The 21,846-nt window shown below is 39.0% G+C and overlaps 2 protein-coding genes across 4 annotated transcripts in view; one reads left to right on the top strand and one right to left on the bottom strand.

Annotated features, from left to right (window-relative positions):
- The window catches only part of SMAP1 (small ArfGAP 1), a 219,344-nt gene extending 211,604 nt beyond the window's left edge, over positions 1–7,740 (top strand). For 2 of the 3 annotated variants that reach the window (XM_039530246.1, XM_039530247.1), the window contains 3 exons: positions 2,527–2,695; positions 3,419–3,747; positions 6,782–7,740. In XM_039530246.1, coding sequence (XP_039386180.1) covers positions 2,527–2,695; positions 3,419–3,747; positions 6,782–6,916 — 633 coding nt within the window. In that variant the 3' untranslated portion in view covers positions 6,917–7,740. The remainder of the gene's footprint in view (positions 1–2,526; positions 2,696–3,418; positions 3,748–6,781) is intronic. The other variant, XM_039530248.1, reaches the window with a different exon arrangement.
- The window catches only part of B3GAT2 (beta-1,3-glucuronyltransferase 2), a 41,779-nt gene continuing 27,673 nt past the window's right edge, over positions 7,741–21,846 (bottom strand). Inside the window, exons 3-4 of the mRNA XM_039530249.1 lie at positions 8,422–8,570; positions 7,741–8,338 (exon numbers count right to left, since the gene is read on the bottom strand). Of these exons, the coding sequence (XP_039386183.1) occupies positions 8,252–8,338; positions 8,422–8,570 (236 nt within the window). The 3' untranslated portion in view covers positions 7,741–8,251. The remainder of the gene's footprint in view (positions 8,339–8,421; positions 8,571–21,846) is intronic.

Here is a 21,846-nt window from a genome sequence, read left to right as displayed (position 1 = left end):
ATAGCTAGGGTGCAGGTTTGACCTAGCTGCAGGGGATGATGCAGGTCCTTGTCTCCTCCCCACTGCTCTCTTAGTTGTGGTCGTGTCTTTGGCTTCCTCATGGTGTTGGGAAACAGGATATGGTGACCCTCTCCTCTGTCTTTGATTGGCTGTTGTAGAAATGCTGGAATCCTGATTGGTCTTGGGCTTCCTTTTCCTTCCAGGTTTTGGAGCTTTGCCTAGGCCTGAGTTTGCTGCCATCTGACTTCCCTCTCTCTGATTTGTTGTGATCTGATTTAGTTTTTGCCACTTCCTGGAATGCTGAACTTTTGGAATTAGGAAGGCATTTTTCCTATAACACAAAACTGGGCTCATACCATGTGGCTTTTTGCCACCTATTCAGTAATCAAGTGATCTGGTCATCTGTAGTGTTAGGTTGTTGCAACGTTTTCTGGAATCCAATATGGATAGGATGACCAGTTATCCCATTTTTAAAGAGAGAGTCCCATATTAAAGCCCTCCTGCAGGTGTCCCAACTTCTTAAAAACAGGCAAATTGTCCCATATTTTCTGTCTGTGACCCTGCATGCGGCCCGTGTTGCGTCGGGAAGAGACTGCGCCAGGTATCAGGAGATGCCGGTCTGTCCTGGGGGCCCAGCCAGGCATGGAGAGCAGCGAGCACTGGGCAGGGAGGGTTGGGTTGGGTTGATCGGTCTCTCACACATACCCGTGTAAGAGAAGCGCGTGTGTGTGTGACCTCTGAATGTGAACCCTAACGCCTAAAAGAAGGTAAATAAAAAGACTCCAACTACGCAGTATTTCTTTTTAACAGGGGCTCAATCAACTTTGTGTTAATTTGAACTTTGTACGGCATAGTTTTCATTGATTGCCATTGAACTCACTTGAATACAAGTAATTTTATCAGGTGTGCTGTATTAAGCATAGGGAAATATGGTCACCCTAAATATGGATATTGACATTTGCAAGTCCCAGCTGGCAGGTTGACAGCCCTGTTATGGGCAGCCTGGAGGCTTGGTACATTTAGCAGGGGGAGGGTGCAATTATCTTAAGCCTAGGATTTGCGCCATCCTGAACCTCCTTTCATCTGTTCCCCTATCCTTAACATGAGGTAAAAATGGCTGGGGAATTTGTCTGCAGATCCATCCCCCTGATCCTTGAGGAGTGTAACTGGTTAGTTTGCTCTTTGATGGATTATAGGGTTTACAACTGGTGTATGCTCCAGTACTGGGAGCCTATATTGGCCCAGGTATGAGGTAGATAGTTGAGGGGGTTTAACCCTGCAAATTCTGTGTGTGTGATCGATCTTCTGGTGGGGAAAAAAAAATTCCCTGTAACCTAAAGCCGCCCCCCACCCTTTACATTAATTCTTATGGGGAAATTGGATTCGCTTAACATGGTTTCGCTTAAAGTCACATTTTTCAGGAACATAACTACAACATTAAGCTAGGAGTTATTGTAGTGAGTTCCTATTGGTAAAATGAACATTTCATTCTGGTAGAGGATTATGTTGTATAAAGACAATATGTTGTCTATTCAGATACCAGAGGCAAGGAACCATCTTGTTTGAGGCCATCTTTGTGTAATTTGTTTCTAAAGCATTAATTAAAAAGTAATAAGGTTGAGAGAGATTGAAGGTAGACTAGAGCAGGGGTAGGCAACCTATGGCAAGCGTGCCAAAGGCGGCGCATGAGCTGATTTTCAGTGGCACTCACACTGCCCGGGTCCTGGCCACCGGTCCGGGGGCTCTGGATTTTAATTTAATTTTAAATAAAGCTTCTTAAACATTTTAAAAAACGTATTTGCTTTACATACAACAATAGTTTAGTTATATATTATAGACTTATAGAAAGAGACCTTCTAAAAATGTTAATGTATTACTGGCACATGAAACCTTAAATTAGAGTGAATAAATGAAGACTTGGCACACCTCTTCTGAAGGGTTGCCGACCCCTAGACTAGAGGCTTATGAAAATCGAGACAGTGCTTATTTGCTTAGTGATAACAACTTAACTGTCCAAAAGTCAGTTTTCCAGATATGAAAATATTATTCTTAGACTAAAGAAGCTAATTGTAGACAAGGTAATGTCTTCCAACACTGTGAAAAAGCTTTTGTTTTAGTTCCTATCTAATTTCCTCTCTGAGGATTAATGAAAAATGTGAAATTGTAATGTCCTTCTTGGTTTCTTAATAATTTCTCATCATTTTATGAAGTATGCTATCCACAGATGGAAAATTTAGGAACAGCAAGAGTCGTGTAACCAATGTATATAAGCACAAATTCACGCTCATTTTTGCTGCTTGTGTTAACCTGAATGGGTTCTCCCTGCAGATGCTATGCATTGGCAAGTATTTGGGTTTCTTTGTGGTAATATTACAAATTCTAAAATACTGATTCACTTACAACTAATTTAATAACTAAATTGCTTTTAATTTAGTTTAGGAGTGAGAATGCACAGCTCTTAATCTGATATAATTTCCACTGGTAGCTTCATTCAATAGCCTGTCTGTTTTGACCTTTATTTCCCAGAGCACTTCCACTAAACCAACAGCTGCCACCTTATCTGCTGCATCCGGGGATCTTGATCTGTTCACTGAGCAAACAACAAAATCAGAAGAGTCAGCAAAGAAGCAACTCTCCAAAGACTCCATCTTATCACTGTATGGCACTGGGACCATGCAGCAGCAAAATGCTTCAGGTAATTAATTTTCAAATCTCTTTCCAAAGAGATTCAATTTTTAAGCAGTATTTAAAATACAGTAGTTATAATCTCCTGTCAACATAAAATTAAACACATTTGTATATTCAAGTGGATTTGTTTGTTCTTACCATTTTTACAGCTGAAAATTAAAATGAATGAAGCATTAAGACTAGAAGAAAAAGTAGTACAGGATTCAGACTAATTTTATTTTATTAGACGTTATAGCTGTTCTCATATTATAAACTATCACATACAAAATATACTGATATCAAATAATAAAAATTAGGATTAACGTTTGTTGTATGATCATTCATTACTTGGGTATGCAATGATTCTTCAGTATGTGAACAGCAGACTGCCTAAATCATTACAAAGTCATGTTTTGATCTCATTAAACAGGTGGGAATCCACTAATTTTCAGTAGTGTGACTGAGATAAGAGATGCTGGTGCAGATGAGATGAAAAATTTGGCTCTGAGGCTGCAGAGCTCAGCTTTGGCATTTAAACTGTTATTTATTGTGCCATTTTTGTTACACCATTCTTTCTTATCACTTTCTCAGTTTTGCCAGATACTGATTTTGTGCACAATAGGGTGGACAGAATCAGCTCTACAAATTATCTTCTAAAACTGGCATTTAGTGATTCAGACATTAGGGAAGAAAAGTTATCTATCTTCTTTTCTTTTCTGTTCCTCCCACCCCCGTGCCTTCCAAAATGCAGGTATCTTCATGGGATCATCTTCCATGCCATTTACCACACAACCGTCAACTAATTTTCAAGGTTTTCCAGCCATGGGAGTACCTGTGCCTGCAGCTGGTGGAATGATGGGGAATATGATGGGACAATCAGTGCCTGTCATAGGACAGAACACAGGTATGATGGTGGGCATGGGAATGCCCAATGGTTTCACTGGCACTACACAAACTGGTGTGATGGGACTTCCTCAAAATGTTGTTGGACCCCAAGGAGGAATGGTGGGACAAATGGTTACTGCACAAACTAAATATGGCATGCAACAAAATCAACAAGCTCAATGGAACATCTCTCAGGTGAGGATTTTTTTTTGCCCTTATATTGATTGGATAAAAGTTACTGTTTTATTAATAAAATTATTTGTTTTCCACAAGCTATACTTGGAAAGCTGTAGCTCTGCTCTGTTGTAGACCCTGTGACTTGAAACTGTTTCTTCCATGTCTGAGACGACTGCATAGTATTACAGATGTGATCAATTTAAACTTAAAGAGTAAAGAAACCAGCATTAATCTTGAGTGCAATTTAGCCAACTCCTAGAACAAATTGTTCAATGTACTTTAAAATGACGACTACCACAAATACCACTGAGTTTCCGTGTATTAACTGCTGTTGCCCAATTCATGGAGCCAGATTCTCCAGTCAGTTGTATGTGTGCAATTCCATTCAATTTAATGGTATTGCACGCATGTAGGTGAGCACGGAACTTAGACTCAATGAGAATGGCCATTTGCCATTCATCTGGACTTTCAAATGAGATACTTTAAAATAGGCTTTAGTGGAGGATGCACGTTACTGCTTGTGTTTGTCCCCTGACTCTACTGTAGTTGAATAATGGTTAGTCTAACCCAACCTGAAGCAAATACTCACCAACAACCGCACACCATACAACATAAACACTAACCCAGGAACCAAACCCTGCAACAAAGCCCAATGCCAGCTCTGTCCACATATCTATTCAAGTGACACCATCATAGGACCTAATCACATCAGCCACGCCATCAGGGGCTCGTTCACCTGCACATCTACTAACGTGATATATGCCATCATGTGCCAGCAATGCCCCTCTGCCATGTACATTGGCCAAACTGAACAGTCGCTACGCAAAAGAATAAATGGACACAAATCTGACATCAGGAATCATAACATTCAAAAACCAATGGGAGAACACTTCAGCCTCTCTAACTACTCAGTGACAGACTTGAAGGTGGCAATTTGCAACAAAAAAACTTCAAAAACAGACTCCAAAGAGAGACTGCTGAACTCGAATTAATATGCAAATTAGATACAATTAACTCAGGCTTAAACAGACTGGGAATGGTTAGGTCATTACACTAATTGAATCTCTTTCCCTATGTTAAGTTCTCCTCACACCTTTCTACGGGTCATCTTAATGATCACTTCAAAGGGTTTTTTTTCTCCTGCTGATGATAGCTCATCTCAATTGATTAGACTCTTCCTGTTGGTATGCATACTTCCACCTTTTCATGTTCTCTGTATGTATAAATATCTCCTGTCTGTGTGTTCCATTCTATGCATCCGAAGAAGTGAGCTGTAGCTCACGAAAGCTCATGCTGAAATAAACTTGTTAGTCTCTAGGGTGCCACAAGTACTCTTGTTCTCTTTGCGGATACAGACTAACACGGCTGCTACTCTGAAACCAGTAATTTTTAAGAATCAATATAAAAATAGTCTTCTCCTACCAAAACATTCTAGTTATTAAAAAAAAAAAATCAAAAAATGTAATTGCAGAGTAACTATGCACTAAGTAAAATCATATTTACCTGAAGTGTTCTGGGAACAAAACAGCAGTGGGAGAAATGAGGATTTTAAATAACGCACAGGAGTTGCTGGGTAAGTGATGACTGCAGAGGAACATAACAGATAAGAGGCCATTTTGATAAACAGTGTTGAGATAAGTGACAGAGTCCTGTGGCACCTTTATAGACTAACAGAAGTATTGGAGCATAAGCTTTCATGGGTGAATACCCACTTCGTCAGACGCAAGAGTGTTGAGATAAACAGGATTGTGTACACACTTTTGAATTGTAATTTTAAAAAAATCATAGTGTCAAGGATTTTGCTGAAAGTAGTTTAAAATTAATTTAATAGTTATTGTGAATATTTCACTTTGATAGAGTAAAATTGTTACGATGATAGCTAATGTCCTGACTCTTCTAATTCATATATACAAAGTCAAACCAGTAATAACTGAAACATGGAAATGATAAAATGCAGGATAGATTAACCTATGGACTAAAATGCTGACCGAAAATGCTAAACTATTTTTATTTTGTGGAATAAGTAAATTCAATTTTTTGAACTAGAGTGTAAGAGACATACTACTACAGATACCCCCAAAAATTTGTTGCGTCCAGTGACGGGGACACATCAGGTTAACAATTAGATATTTGGAAAAAACTATTAACATCTTAGTTTAAGACTGAAATTTTTGAAAAACTGTTTTACTTCACCATGTTACATATGTGATAAATTTTCAAAGCAGAATGGCAGCCACTACTTTCAGATACATTTTAGTTTATTCATACTGAGAAATGCTGTTTACCTTCATACATTTTCAGATTGCAAAGCTGACCAGAACATTACGAATTAACGTAATTAAATAAATCTATATAACCCCTTAAAGTACACTTCATATGTTTGTTATAGATGTAAGCAGCAATGTAATTATTTTATCATTCCTCTCCAGTTATAAATGTTTTAGTGATAAGACACTATTAACACGATTCTTGCCTGGCTTGCTCTTGACTGGCCAAACACCAGGAAGCAGACTTTGTCGATGTGCTAAACCAGCTTTTGACAGTCGTTTCATTTAATAAAAAAATGCTGGTTTTGTACATTTGAATTTCCATCCAAATAGGGCTTGCCTTCAATCACAAATAAAAATTATCATCTAATTAATACTTCATTCACCGTTTTCTAACATAAAATGTAAAAATGAAGAATCTAAAGGTGAGTTAAGGTATATAATTGTTTAAATAAATATGTATAGATACACTATTTCTTGCTGGTTAGCCAAAAGAAGTACCATATTAGTTGCAAATAACATGTTGTAATAGTTATCAACTAATAAGAATCAGCCTTTCTTTAGGAAAATGACTAGAAAGTACAAATGCAAAATATGATTAAAATCAATTAGTTAAATCAAGGTTTCCTGCTTGCTGATTTAAAGTAGTGATTCAAATCAATCCACCATTTTGTTCCCTAACATTATATTGACTTGGTTTAGGAACCCTTTTACTGTTTCAAGCTGATAGAAAGTTTGTGTGCTCTAACACCAGTACTAACTAGAACTGTGTGTGCGTTTCACAGATGAATCAGCAAATGGCTGGCATGAATCTCAATAGTTCCAGCAATGTGGTGGGCTTTGGCCAGCCCCCCAATACAGTGGCAGGATGGACAGGAAGCTCTTCAGGTCAGACTCTCAGCACACAACTGTGGAAATGAAAATTGCAACAGAAGTTTCATGCAGAACAGTCACTTGACATTCCTTGCACAAATGCATTTGTTCTTTTTCTTTCCTCTCAGTTCTTCAGATTAAGAAGTTATCTAACTGACTGTGTTGTGGGCTATATTGATTTAAATTTGATGTGGTGGAAAGCAGATTGAGAATACATTTATATATCATTGGCAGCTCTTTCATATTACAGTACATATGATTTCATAAACCATATCAAGCAGCTGCTTTACCAATTGCATACTCAATTTTTTTCTCAAAATTATAGATCAAACGTTTGCATATAAGGGACGTAGCTATCATGTTAGTAATATCTCTAAATATATAAACCTTGCCCCTCAAATTACCCAGTAATCCTTGTAGAAGGTACTGTATGAACAAATGTTTAATCATATAAATAGAATGTAAATGTATCACTGAACAATGTTTTTAGTGTATCAAACATACTGTGTTTTATCATTCATTCCACTGTGATGTTGTTATGGTGTGCTTAACAGGGAACATGGTTAGTGAAAGCAAGATAAACCTGGATATTACTGTAGTTCCACAAGTTTTTAGTTTATTCTTTTAAAACATGAATATTTGATCCATTTGAATTTCCTGTGACAAAATATGCAATTTGGCTCCATACGTGTATACATAGTGCTAATATAAAGAACTTATTGCACAATATGCATACAGGGTAACTCACCACATATGGATACTTTTTGTCCTTGCAGCTATATCCAGGTTTGACAGTAATTGTGTTTACATTTTATGGTGCCTCGTATTGATAAAATGTTATTTCCCTATATTAAAAAGATAAAGCCATAAATCATTGTGTGGTTTTTATTTCATACTGTATGATCTACCTTGTCAGCGTGACTTCAAGAAACTTGTTGTTTAATACAAGAAAAACACATTTAATCTGGAAAGTGCTTTTAACAGTATTTTTGGTGACCAACATTTTGCAATCTTAAATCAGTTTATAATAATTCCATCAATTAAGTTGGATAAATGTTTTTTAAAATGTTGCACTTCAGTTCTTTTAGTCTTGATTGGTATTACTATGTGGAAACTCTTAAAACAAATGCTTATATTTCAGTTCAATGATATTGAGCTGAGAAATGCATGCAAAACAAGACAAAAGATGTTGTCTCTGAAGATATCAGATTTGCTTATCTGACATGTTTGTTTGTACAGAAGTCCATCAGATGACTAGTACAGGATGTTGCAGAGTGGGAGATAGTATTCAAGATAGCTTGAATTCTTAATTGACTGAAGTTTCAGGTATCTTCAGCCACCTCCATTTCCTGTAGTATGTCCCACACAGTTATATCTCTAGATCATACCTCAATTTTAACTGTGTCTAGGTGGTATTTTGGCTCATTACCTAGATTTACCTTTTCTGTTCGAGTGTGCCATACAAGAACCTAAAAAACAGAAGGTTAATTAGTGCAGTATTAGGTAATCTTCAAAGATAGCTATAAGTATTCTGCAATAGTGGAATTAGTACCTTTGTGCAATTGTTTGCTTTTGGTTCCAGCTCCTCCACGGTCGTTATCTGTTTCAGAAAATCAGATTCTTGCATTCCTGGTTGAGACCCACGGCGTTTGAATACAGCTTTAGGGTTTGACAGAATCACTTGAAGGCTCACAGCAAATCCTTTAAGACAAGTTTTTAAAATAAAAAGTCAAAAGTTTTAAATTTTTCACATGGATATCATTTAAATCTGAAAATATCCCAACCCTTTGGTTAGGAACTTGCATATTTGTTATTTTATATTCCTATGTATTATTTGGGTAGACTTTTACGTACTGTACAATTGTAGACTAAAACCTATTGATGAAATTATTGATTTTTTTGCTGTGAAATTGTCTGTATCACTTAATTTCTGCACATTTATACCAACTTCTTATGGTGCAACAAAATCAGTTTTGTTTTTATATTTTCATTTAGCTGATTAACTGTGCTGTTTCAAAAATCAATGCTTTCTCTTACTTTTCATTGTCTTGGCAAATATAAACCAATCGCTAATACAAATGTTATGAATTCACATGTGCTATAAACACTTCCAGCTCAAACATGAAGGTAAGTTAAAACAGGAAGACTAAGCCAAGCAACTCAGTGTCTTCTCTGACATAGCTTTTTTAGTTACTGAAGTTTAGGATCTCAAACTGAACTCTATTGTTGTTGGAAGGCAAGTAAATTTAGATTGATTTTGGCATTATAATTTATATCATTTGTGTTAATGGTTTGGTGTACAAAAACAATTTTTTTTTGATAAAGAAGTATCCACAGATCTCCAGATTGTAGTCACCTAACCTAACACAAGCCAACTGACAAGTTTTAGGACTAAGCAGTCTGACATGTATGTTTATAATATGAGCTGGCCAGTTTTTGAAAAACATTATCAAACACAAGGGCAACACCTACAGGGAAAGAAATTACAGATGCTCATTCTAAGGCACATATTAACAGACCTGTTACATTCACCAATGAAATGCTCCTCAAGAGCAGTTTGGAATGGTGTCCATTGTATTTTTCTCAAAGGAGTCACAACATAATTTTGAAATCTGTTCTGGAATACTGGAGAGAGCTATTTAATGCTGCAAAGAGTCTGAAATGTAACTTTATTGGCGCATACATCAGTCCCATTTTCTACTACAATAATCCGGCAGGGATACTTTCTCTGAAATGATCGTATCTGAAGGAACTCTAGTATCTTATCTGGTCCCTTTAGTGCAGCATCCTTTTTAGATATGAAACTGCAACTGAATAAAAAGGAAATTTTTTCATGCATCACATGCAAAACAGCTTTTAAGTGCTGCTGTTGCCGTCTTGCAAGTACTTGAGTTAGACCTAAAATAGATGTTCTCCACTTTAGCAAGTCAAGTCAGGTACCAACAGGGGAGATCTAAAAATAGTACAGCTTGTAAAGCCATTCTGAAACTGATTCAGGTAAAACAGTTTATATTTTTCTGAACACCTTGATTAGTTCTGGGGACAAATTTTTAGGCAGTTTATAATTTTAATCTTTTCTACATGCCTCTGTCCTTCCCCACACTTCTTTATGCTCATCTTACCTAGGTTACAGAGGCGCATTTACAAAGGTCTCTCTCTCTCTCTCTCAATAGGGAAAGCCTTAATTTCCTCACTGCTTGAAGTGTTAAACTTCAGAATCATTTCTGATCATCTGAGTCATTAGTTCATAGGCAATGGCTGTTTGCTGTATGTCAAAGCAGTCATCTTAGTTTAAATATCTCACCAGAAACCTACCAACACAGTTCTGCTTTGAGACTGTAGCCAGATCTTAGTCTGGGAGAGGCTAGGGGGATTAAGTACTTGGCCACGAATGGAAGAGATTAATAAGACTAGGACTTTACAGCTTGGAAAAGAAATGACTAAGAGAGGATATGGAGGTCTATAAAATCATAACTGGTGTGGAGAAAGTAAATAAGGAAGTGTTATTTACTCCTCCTCCTAACATGAACGAGGGGTCACCAAATGAAATCAATAGGCAGCAGACTTAAAACAAAAGGAAGTATTTCTTCACACAACGCACAGTCAACCTGTAGAACTCTTTGCCAGAGGATGTTGTGAAGGCCAAGACTATTATAGGGTTCAAAAAAGAACTAGATAAGTTCATGGAGAATAGGCCCATCAATGGCTGTTAGCCAGGATGGGCAGGGATGGTGTCCCAAGCCTCTGTTTGCCAGAAGTTGTGAATGGGCAACGGGGGATGGATGGATCACTTGATGATTACCTGTTCTGTTCATTCCCTCTGGGGCATCTGGCATTGGCTAGCGTCGGAAGACAGGATACTGGGCTAGATGGACCTTTGGTCTGACCCAGTATGGCTGTTCTTAACATGTGAATGCAGCTGCCTGGGCCACTGTAAAGGAGACTCCTGCTACCTCAATCCAGCAGCTGGGAGGGGGAGGAAAGAGGAGAGAGAGAATGCAGTGTCCTGCAGCATAAGGCAGCAGTCTCAAAACTGGATTTATTTTGCCACCCATACACTTCCTCTATCACTGAAAGTGCTAGTCTGAAAAACATCAGAATTTTTCTTCAAGGTTACCTTTGCCATCAAGCGTTAACTTGGTTCCCTTTTCTGCTAAACATATTTTTTGCTTCTCCACTCAGTCTTAATTGTATAGACAATCTGAGAGCTTCTCTACATGATTCTTTAGTCTACATAAGTGTGTCACTCACTAACTGGCCCATATGGATCCTTCTAATGCGCACTAAACATTTTCTTATGCAGCTTAACATAGCTCTGTTTCAAACAGCACTACATTCACACACACTAAGGAAATTTTAGTGAGCACCATCAGGCCAGTTAGCACACAACATGCTCATGTGCACTGAAATTTACAGCCCTCTTATGTGGACTAAAGTGCCATGTAGACAAGGCCTGAGTAGGCAAACTCATTTTTTCCCTTCATTTGTCTTCAGTTCTGTAAGGACAGAAACCAAATGGCTCGGTAGCTGAGAAAAAGACTGAGGTCTTACTGGTGAGAAGGACTTCACCAAGGAAGGAGGCCTATTGTCATAAATGGAGACATTCACTCTTCCTGAATATTGAAAGAAACATTTTATATATGCGCACACATGCCCACATCCTCGTTGATGCAAGAACATGCTATTCTAGTTAAAGAATATATTTCTAACAATTTGCCCAGCCACTGCTTCTTTTCTGTGGGAAGTTATAAAGAAAATGTATTTCTGCACAGCATTTGCTGCTTAGATTAATCTGTGACTACACATAAATCCCTTCATTTAAAGCAAGCAGTTGTGAATGTTAGCTCCTTAGTGGCAGTCGCTACACTGCTGGCTATAGTCACAGATGAGAAAATTAACTCTTGACTGACCACATTCTTTCTGAGTAGCTTTCAAGGAACAAGCATGGCAAAAACCTTATCGGCTCTAAAGTAACTTGCATGTACTATCTCTATCTAAGGGCAGTATCCCAACCTCATAGATTCTCTGACTTCCAAAGCCAGACTTACCCACGCCTAGGAAATAAGGCAACATACACTAATAGATTTGAAAGTCTGTTGGAAGTAAAAACCTTAATAGTGCCTGTGGGCTTCAGCCTAGCCCTCATCTCCCAGGACATTTTCTTTTGAAGAGTAGATTAGGGTTTTTAAAAAATAAATCTGGCACTGAAAACATTCTTCCCTGGCTTAGCCTCTAAGCAAAATATATGAAAATAGTCTTTGAGAAACGTCCCAGGGCTGTTCTATGGTGGGAATGCCCATCACCCTACAGCTCACTCCACCTGCGTTTGGATACAACAGCAGCCTCAGGTCTGTCCAGCTTTGGAGATTCACAAGGCAAGCACTTAATTCACTACATACTGCAGAGGGTACTGTCATGGCAGCACTACTGAAGCAGATATATTAGCATGTTGGTAACAGGATTTTGTAATGCTACTTAAATTAGAGGCATTCTCTCTCGTCATTTTTTTATCCAAGGATGTAAATTTTCTGTTATAGACTGACATTATGAGTTTTGTAAAGCAGACATCTAAAGCATCCCTAAAATTAATCCAGATGTTACTTTGATCACGTTCTTCCCTTTTACTCTGTTGCCCTCTTACTTGTTTGCTGAAAACAGAAGTTCTTCACGTGGGTCCAGCCATGAATTCCCCACTGCTGTGTGTGCACCACAGCCAGAGAACATTACTTAGCAGTGCTTGCTCTTGGACAGCTCCAGTCTTTCCTTGTTAGGTAATTCCAAAGGGTTGTGTTGGGCAATTACTTTTCATTCCTAGGAATTCTGCTGTGTGGAGTTTCAGAGGATTTCATATTGCCTCCCTCCTCTTCAATGCTGATATCCAACTCTCCCGCCATCAGCCCAGCCAGTACTGTTGAACACCTGGGCCATGCATGAGAGCTAGCTGTCTAAAGGTCTGTCAGGATAAGACTGAAGTTATGTGGGAAAGCAATTAAATACAGCAAGGATTATACCAGCCCTGATGTTTCCACTACTTGCTCACATTCTAGGAGTTGTGTTAGATCCCCTGCAGCTCTTAAAATGGTCACATGGCAGCAGCCTCCATGAACATTTTTCCCATCCTTGTCTAGCCAGTGGACTGTGACTGATTTTTCTTGGATGAAGACATTGCTATTGGGATCCCTGCCTTTGTCACCTCAACTTTAGACTATTCCATACACTCCTGATGGGGATGCACCTAAGTCAGCCTGGAAACTGAAAGTCGTACAGAAAGAGTAGCCTGTTTATTATACCTTAAGTATCTAACACCAGACTTCTGTGACCTGCACTTGCTATCCCTTGGTTTTCAGTTGGTATTGATTTTTACCTGTGAAAAGCACTTAATGACTTTGAACCTGCCTACTTCAGAGACCACCCTGTACCAAACTACTTCGAGTAGAGGGGCTTGAACTGGAGTGCTAACCATTTAAAAGGGAGGGACCCCTACTGGTAGGACATTTACCATGAGGAAGGCCTTCAGATGCAGAACCTACTAATTCCTTGAACTGTTCTGTTGGCCTTAAGAGCACATTGCATTTTGTTTTTTAAAAAAACAAAACAAAAACAGGCTTTTGTGAAAGAAGGGTCACAATTAATGCTGTTTGTGAGAGAAGGTGTTTGTTTCGGTTTGGTACAGACTGTGGAAGGTTATTTTGGGGGTGGGCTTTTACTTTCATTCTGATTGCCCTTTAACTTTGGCAAGGGCTCTTTCAGACTCTGGCCAAGGATACTATAGGTTGCAGGGCCCTACTCCAAACCCATGGTCACTAAAACAAAAGTCCGTCGTCCTCTTCCTCATTAGAACCATCAGAACCTTCATACATCACAGATCTCACAATAAAGCGAAGCCTGAGAAATGCCGGCTCTTCAAGCCTCAGGAGACTCCAGCAAAATTGAAGGTCTGTTGCACAATAGAGAGCACTGGACCTCAAATTTATAGTCTATCCAGTGACTCTCATGGTCTACATCTAGGTGAGTGGATTCATCTATATGCAACTACATCAATGCTAATGTCCCCCCTCTACTCAGTCAAAGCAAACAGTAGCTGTGTTTGGTTTTTTGATAAGCAGCCCCCAAAACAGAGCACTTCCCCCCTCCAGAGTTCACAACAAAACAAATAGAAGAAGCTTCAGTTAAAAGAATTACGGGGAGTTTCTGGCGGTCACTCACTGCATAATAAGGTTACTCCCCGTTTATACTGGAGCAGCAGTGTCTCTGCCACTACGCAACAGCTGTTATTCCTCTCGGGGAGGTGGAGTACCAGCAGTGCTGTAGCCACAGAGACACAGCACTGTATGTGCCTTCTCAGTGTGGATGGGGAGTGAGGTACAGTGCTCTGGGAGGTTTTATTGCGCTGTAACTCTCAAGTGTAGCCAAAGCCTAAGTCATCTCAAAGCAGTGACAACAGCAGTTAAAGGCATAAGGCAGTCAACGTTGCTCTGAATCCACAATCCAATTCCTCCTAAGTATATATTGGTGATGCGTGCTTCCTGTATAAATGTACTACAGTGGCCCAAATTCAACATGATGCCCCTCTAGAGCTTTTCTTCTGTATCCCCGGCACTTCTTATGATCATCAACCAAAATCAAGATTCTCTCTGAAGTACCTATATCTTTTCAATAATGTGTGAAAAGAGACAGATTTCAGAAAGGTCTTCATATTTATGAATCAGAAAGATTATAGGATCAACAGGGGTGATGATCCCACTCAAACAAGGAAACAGTCTTAAGTCAGTGGTTCTCAGCTTGTGGCCCAATCAGCACCTGGCTGTGGCCCATTTGACATCCTCAGGGACATAAAGGTAGTCTTGGATGCAGCCCACAATGGTAGATAGGTTGAGAACCACTGGTCTAAGTAATACTGCAAAACTTCAAAGGATATTGACTGCAAGTGAAAAAAAAAGAAGAGTGCGCGCAAATGCTAGCCTGGAAATTAAAAGATAAGGTTACACTTAAAACCTCAAATGTTACAAAAGTAACTTTGTTTCTGTATCAAGCACTGTGAGGCTGGCAGACCAGGTGCCAGCTCTTGCCAAGCCTTTAAGCCTCAGTCAAGAACTAACGAATTCGTTGCTGGACACCAGTCTATTTCACTTGTGTGTTAGTATAGCTAAGATTGGTATTGGACTTATAACAATGTTTAGACATTATGAAAAGTTTGTAAGTTGCTGCCTGCAGTAAATCTCACTTATACTATATCACATAATATAAGGTAATATTTAAGTTTTTGCTTTATGACTGTAAAAAACATTTACTCTGAAACTGTGAGCCCAGTCAGGAGGGATTGTTTCCTAACCATCAAGAAGGCCTATCAAAACTAAATGGGTCATTATGGGACATCACAATACAAAAACGTTGTTAATTACCCCTTCACACTCATGAAGAGGCTAAAAGGGCTCATCTCATCAGCTTGAATTCTGGAAGAAGGAAATAAAAATAGCTGCCAAATTTTTTTAATCTCTTTTGCCATTTGGACTTTGAGGGGGCTGAAGTTAGGAAACAGAAGCAGAGCTCACCAGAGTCAACCTGGGTTAGCCCTAAAAGATACTCAGAGCTGACAGATTACAACTGTCACCTTTTAAAACCATGGACTTTAATTCATTTGTGTACATATGCTTGTCTGCTCTAACCTTGTAATAACTTTCTTTTCCGAGTTAATAAATCTTCAGTTAGTTTATTATAGGATTGGTTGCAAGCATTGTCTTTTGGTGTGAGATCTAAGATACAAATTGATCTGGGTAAGTGAGTAGTCTCTTGAGGCTCGGAGCAACGTGAGAATTTTGTGACCTTTGGTATAATACAGCAACCAATTATCATTAAGTCCAGCTTGCCTGGGTGCCAAGATAGACGGGAATGCCCAAGGGGACTGTCTGTGACTCTATGGTAAGACTGTTATGGTGCTTTAGGAGTTCACACTTGTTACTGGGTTGGTGAAATCTATCGAACCCAGCCAGCTTGGGGTTTGTGCTCTGCTTCTCGATAATCTGACCTGAGGTTAGCACACAGTCGTGAGTCACTCCAGACAGCATAGCAATCACCACTCTCAGAACTAGCCAAAACTACTGAATAGACTTCTCTCCAAATTCTGCACATCTTTATTGCATCAGGTTTCAGAATGGTAGCCGTGTTAGTCTGTATCAGCGAAAACAAGGAGTCCTTGTGGCACCTTAGAGACTAACACTTTTTTGGGGCATAAGCTTTCGTGGGCTAAAACCCACGTCATCAGATGCATGGAGTGAAAAATACAGTAAGCAGATGGGTCACTACAAAAAGTAATTTTCCCTCTGTTGGTATTCACCCCTTCTTACCAACTGTTGAGAATAGGCCACTGCCACCTTAATTGAATTGACTCATTAGTACTGACCCCCCCACTTGGTAAGGCAACTCCCATCTTTTCATGTGCTATAATATATATTCTGCTTACTGTATTTTTCACTCCATGCATCTGATGAAGTGTGTTTTATCCCATGTTATACCCAAATACATTTGTTAGTCTCTAAGGTGCCACAAGGACTCCTAGCTGTTTTTATTGCATTAGTAACTCATTACACTAAGTGATTCTGCTGGACTATTTTACTCTTACCACCAGAGATGTACAGCACTGTAGTATTTAAAACAGTGTTGAACCCTTAAACCAAAATATTCCTAGCTTAGTACTGCTACAGCAAACTGCTACTGCCTTCTTTACAACAATAAGCAACTACTGGAAAATGCAGACTTTTTTCATCTCGTCACTAAAAATGATCACCTTCAGGATAATCATAAACATTTCCACAGAAGTATGTAAGATATTTAATTTAAATTTGTTGTCATACCATGTTCTACCATACCATGAACCTCCTAGGACTGGACAAAAAAAAAATTAGGTATCTTATATCTGAGGGTAACCATACTTAGATGTAGGCAAACTACACAAATAAAGAGGAATAACTGGATTCATGTTTGCAGCCACATAATAAATACTTCAAGTTTTTATAACTCTTTCCAGATTACATCCACGGTGCAAAAGGTTGGTGCAAAAAGGGCCAAAATTCTACTTTCATGGGTGACTTTTTATATCAATAAAATAGTTACTTAAAAAGTAACAAATACATTCCATAAATATTCAGTACAGTAATGGACTTGTGTGTGTATATATACACTGACACGCAGATAGACAGAGTAACATCACCAAGTACTTAGAACACCTTGAGTAATAAAATATCTATTAGACCAAGAGGTTGACAATGCTCAAGAATTTCATTTTGTCTTATAAAAATGTAATCCATACGAAATAACGCAATCAAAATTTCCCTTTTATCAATCACATATCACTTAAATTATACCTGGTTATTAAAGTTAAAAAAAACCCTCCAAGATTAAAATTAAAACCCTCTTAATAAGATGGTAAGTAAATGCAAACTTACTACTGTCTTGATCACAGTTTTAATAAAAAGAAACCAATTAAGAACTATGTTGAGACTGCTTTCTATAGAAGCAGATTATTTAGAGAAAATCCTACAAAATTAAATGTTACTACTTTCAGGGTCATACAGTGTCAATTCAAATGATCAGTAAAAAACTAAGTCAAACTTGCATTTTTAAATGTCATATTTGAATGAAATTGGACCTGATTATTCAACAGCAAAGCATATGTAATTAATCCCTGTAAAAGTAAATGCAGATATACTATTTTTGAGAACAGTTTCAATTAAAAAAAGACTCTTTTAAATTATTCAAATTTCATTTAAATCAAATAACTGAGGCTCATGTGAATCATCTAAATTTTTCATCTGCAGGTTCACTCCACCTTCTTTTTCATTTTGACTATTCAAAAATTAAACTACATAGCCATAATCATAAAATACTACATAAGAGTATGCACCCAGTCAAGCTTCTATTGAAAGAAATGGGAAAGCTCCCACTAATGTCATTGGGAGCAGGATCAAACCCCAGAGGCTGATAAGGAAAAACAGACAGCAAATCTTACAACAGAAAATTCTTTTAACAGCACAAACAATTTTTCCCTTTAGCCAGTTAGGTCTAAATATGTATAAACTTGTTTGTCATTATAACAGATTTCTTATTTTTCATCTCCAAACCACTGACAACATTCTCTGATAATATGAATAAGATCCAAAGGCAGCATTCAAGTCAGCAGATTTTAGCCAGATGATTCTGAAAATTATTGTTTACATTTCAGGCCAAGGCCACACTACAAACTTGCATCAGCATTGCTATGTCGCTCAGGGGTCTGACTGACAAATCTACATTCCTGAACAACTAAGTTACACCAACCTAACTCCTGGTAGAGACAGCACTATTTTTATAGGGGAGGGCGGAAAGGGGCTTCTCCTGTCGACATAGCTACTACCTCTCACAGAGGTGGATTAACTATGCCAATGGAAGAAACTCTCCCATCAGCACAGGTAGCGTCGCCACTAAAGCGCTGTAGCTGTGCCCCTGCAGCATCTTATTTGTAGACCTGCCCTTAGTCCGGGATCAAAGTTAGCCACTGATTTAGAATTTAAAAATACAGAAAGATTCCTGAATTAGTGTCTATGTACTCTGAAAATCCAAGCCTAATGTGGAAGCAGCAAAGAATCCTGTGGCACCTTATAGACTAACAGATGTTTTGCAGCATGAGCTTTCGTGGGTGAATACCCACTTCTTCGGATGCAAGCAGTGGAAATTTCCAGGGGCAGCAAATTTCCACTGCTTGCATCCGAAGAAGTGGGTATTCACCCACGAAAGCTCATGCTGCAAAACATCTGTTAGTCTATAAGGTGCCACAGGATTCTTTGCTGCTTCTACAGAACCAGACTAACACGGCTACCCCTCTGAAGCCTAATGTGGTGGTGGTTTGCTTTGGAAAGATGTTGGAAAAACTGCTGTTTTAAAAAGTCATTTTTAACATGAACTGAAAAAAAATATCAAATTATATTAACCTTAACCTAATAAATTCACATTTCCACACAAGTATAATAAATCTTATTCATATCTCTGTGAGATATCCTTTATAAGAACTCTACTAATGATGTTGGTGCTTTTGGCATGTATAGTTTCTTTCAATGTATTCAAAGACTGAGCCAAGACAGGACGAAGGTGGTTTTAGAAATCCAATCCTCAGGTAGCACTGTGTGACACAGAGGCTCCTTGGCAGAGTCCCATGCTTTGTGAAAGAACTCTCACCTCAGACCTGACAAACTCACCACACTAAAGATGTCTAGCAGGATGTTTCTCCATAAGGTTAACATGTACGCTTGTAACCGGTCAAGATTCATAATCTTTGTGACATGTATGTACAGCAATCTTTAAGGCAGAATGTACTTATACAGAAAGGTTTCAGAGTAGCAGCTGTGTTAGTCTGTATCCGCAAAAAGAACAGGAGTACTTGTGGCACCTTAAAGACTAAGGTGCCACAAGTACTCCTGTTCTTTAAGGTGCCACAAGTACTCCTGTTCTTATACAGAAAGTATGCTTTATGGACTTGAAGTGAAAATTAGTCAGCAGGGGATAACGAGCGTCAATGATGGCCCGTTCAAGCAGGAGGGAGTTGTCCATCCCATCATGGTTAGCCAATAATATAATGCAAAGCACACTTGTCTAGCATTGCTCCATCCCAAGACTTTCAATGGCAAAACATCAGAAACAACTGCAAACAATCCGTTCCAGAGGGGGAGGTGGGTCTGCATTCTGCTCCTAAATGAGCAGAACAGGGCTAGGGAGGGCATTCGTTCATTATATGGTTTTAATGGCACAATACATATGCTACCAAATGCTTTGTTTAAGTTTGTTAGCATATGTATTGTGCCGTTACATTGGTCAGGAGTCCTCAAGAGGAAAGGGGAGGGGGGGGTCGGAAGATGTTTAAACAGTGCTTTTGATTTTGTTTCTCCCCATTGGTTTGAATTATCCATGACATCCATACTGCATCACATCAAGTCCAGATCATTAGAGGAATGCCTCTGCTTGCACTGACCAGAGGATGTTTGGATTCTGATATCAGCCCAGTTCTGCAGCCTGACAGGAATCAGGTGGTGTCCCCAGTGTACACAGAATTCTTCTTTGCAGCCAAACTAATCTAACATGCATTTTGTTAACTGGAACTGGAGCAAAAAAAAAAAACACAAAGAAAACAAATGCCTCATTTTCCAGCTTTGTGGGTGAGAGAACTATAAGTGAAGATTATAATGCCAGACACTGATGGCCTTAAACCAGCTCAGGAATCTGCCAAAAACTTTACTGACAATATGTTCCTCATCTTAGCAACAGAGCTAAGACTTATCACACATCTGCCCACCTTTACTCGAATGAAGCTCCTTCTGATCTGACAGCTCAGGCATAGTCAGCTTCTTCCAGAACAATTCACAAACTTGGAACCTAATCCTGTAAACCCTTAATAATTTGATCAATCCCACTGAAGACAATGGGACTATTTGCATGACTATGGACCACTTTTGTGGACTGGTAAGAGTTTCAAGAGTCTGTTCCCATAAAGAAAGTTGAATCTCCCGTTGAAATGCAATGTTTGGGTACAATACCATAATGCAGTTTAGCTTACAGTTCTACTTAAAAATCTCTTTTAATAAATCATATATATGCTGAAATGGCTCCTCACCCAACTCCCATATAAACAGACTGAATACTACATATTTTGGGGGAAAGTGAATAGTTAAGCATGTTGATGTTTGTATATACAAAGGGGGGGGCGTCAGAGGGGGTGGGGAGAGCGTGGGGACCCTGGGCTGGGGATGGCGCAGGGAAGAGTCACATGTTTTCCCTCCCCTTGTGTCCCTCCCATGAGTTCAGTACCGCAGGAAATGATTTCTACTTGCATCACTGATGAGAAACCAGTGTCTTTTCTGGGCATGGACAGAGTCGGGGGAAAATGCTATTCATGCTTTTGTCCCATCCCTTTACTGTATTTTCTACCCCACTGCTGCAGACAACTGTCTTTTAAAGTGTGTATTTATCAGTCCTGTTCCAAGTGCTGCCCAATATCTTGCTCTCCCTGTTTTGTCTCTCCTTGGCCTCCTCTTTTTCTCTTCAGGTTTCCTGCTCTCATTTTCCTTTGACTCACATTGTTCTCCTCTTACTTGCTCACCCTCTTGCCCCACTCCCACTTTCCTCCCCACCATCCACAATCCACTCTCATTCACTTCCTTTCCTCACTCCGCTGTTGCTTTTTGCCCTTATTATCCATCCTCTCTCTCATTTTTCCATATGAAGGAATCCCAGGTCAACCTCTAGAAACCATCTGCAGGTGACACAAGGGTCTGAGCTCCAAGTCTTGAGGGCTGGTGCCTTGAATTTTCAGTGGGAAAAAACTTTCTGCTCTGAACAGAGAGAAATAACACTGGCAGCTTCTTGAACACACTATAGCACAATAACAATAGCTACCCAGAAAACATGGCCCCACCCTCCAAAAAAAAAAAACCAAAACCTCACAACCTACACTCCAGACCCAATCCAATGTTTGCAAAATTGATTGAGTGGGAATGCCAGGTGTCAGTAATCATGAGTTTCCAGGGAAACTGGCCTTTTAGAGTCTCAAGACAAAGTCAACCGTAGCATAAACAAGTGTAATCCCACTGAAGTAAACAGGACTTGCTCCCAATCTGAATTTGGCCCTATATCTTTCAGTTTGGAATGCTACATCTACCACTTTAAAACCAGGCTACAGGGGAACGACAATAACTAAACAAATTAATAATTCTGGTCAGGCTATGTAATTGATGCCCAAACTCTCATCATTCATGGAATTGTTCACTGTTTTCAAAATAAAAATGAAGGCCAGCCTTGATCCTCTCCAAAGGCGTATAGCTATAGTATAACATCAGTGGCTTATCGGTGCAGTGCCAGTAATAAGGTATTACAATGATGTAGTACAACAGGGATTAAAAGCATACTAAATTAGTCCCATGTTTTCTTCCAGTGAGTACGGATTTACTATTGGTGG

This window comes from Mauremys reevesii, linkage group 3 (assembly GCF_016161935.1).
Source record: "Mauremys reevesii isolate NIE-2019 linkage group 3, ASM1616193v1, whole genome shotgun sequence".
Taxonomy (NCBI): domain Eukaryota; kingdom Metazoa; phylum Chordata; order Testudines; family Geoemydidae; genus Mauremys; species Mauremys reevesii.
Note: the sequence above shows the minus strand (reverse complement) of the source record. Positions and strands in the feature narration are given on the sequence as shown.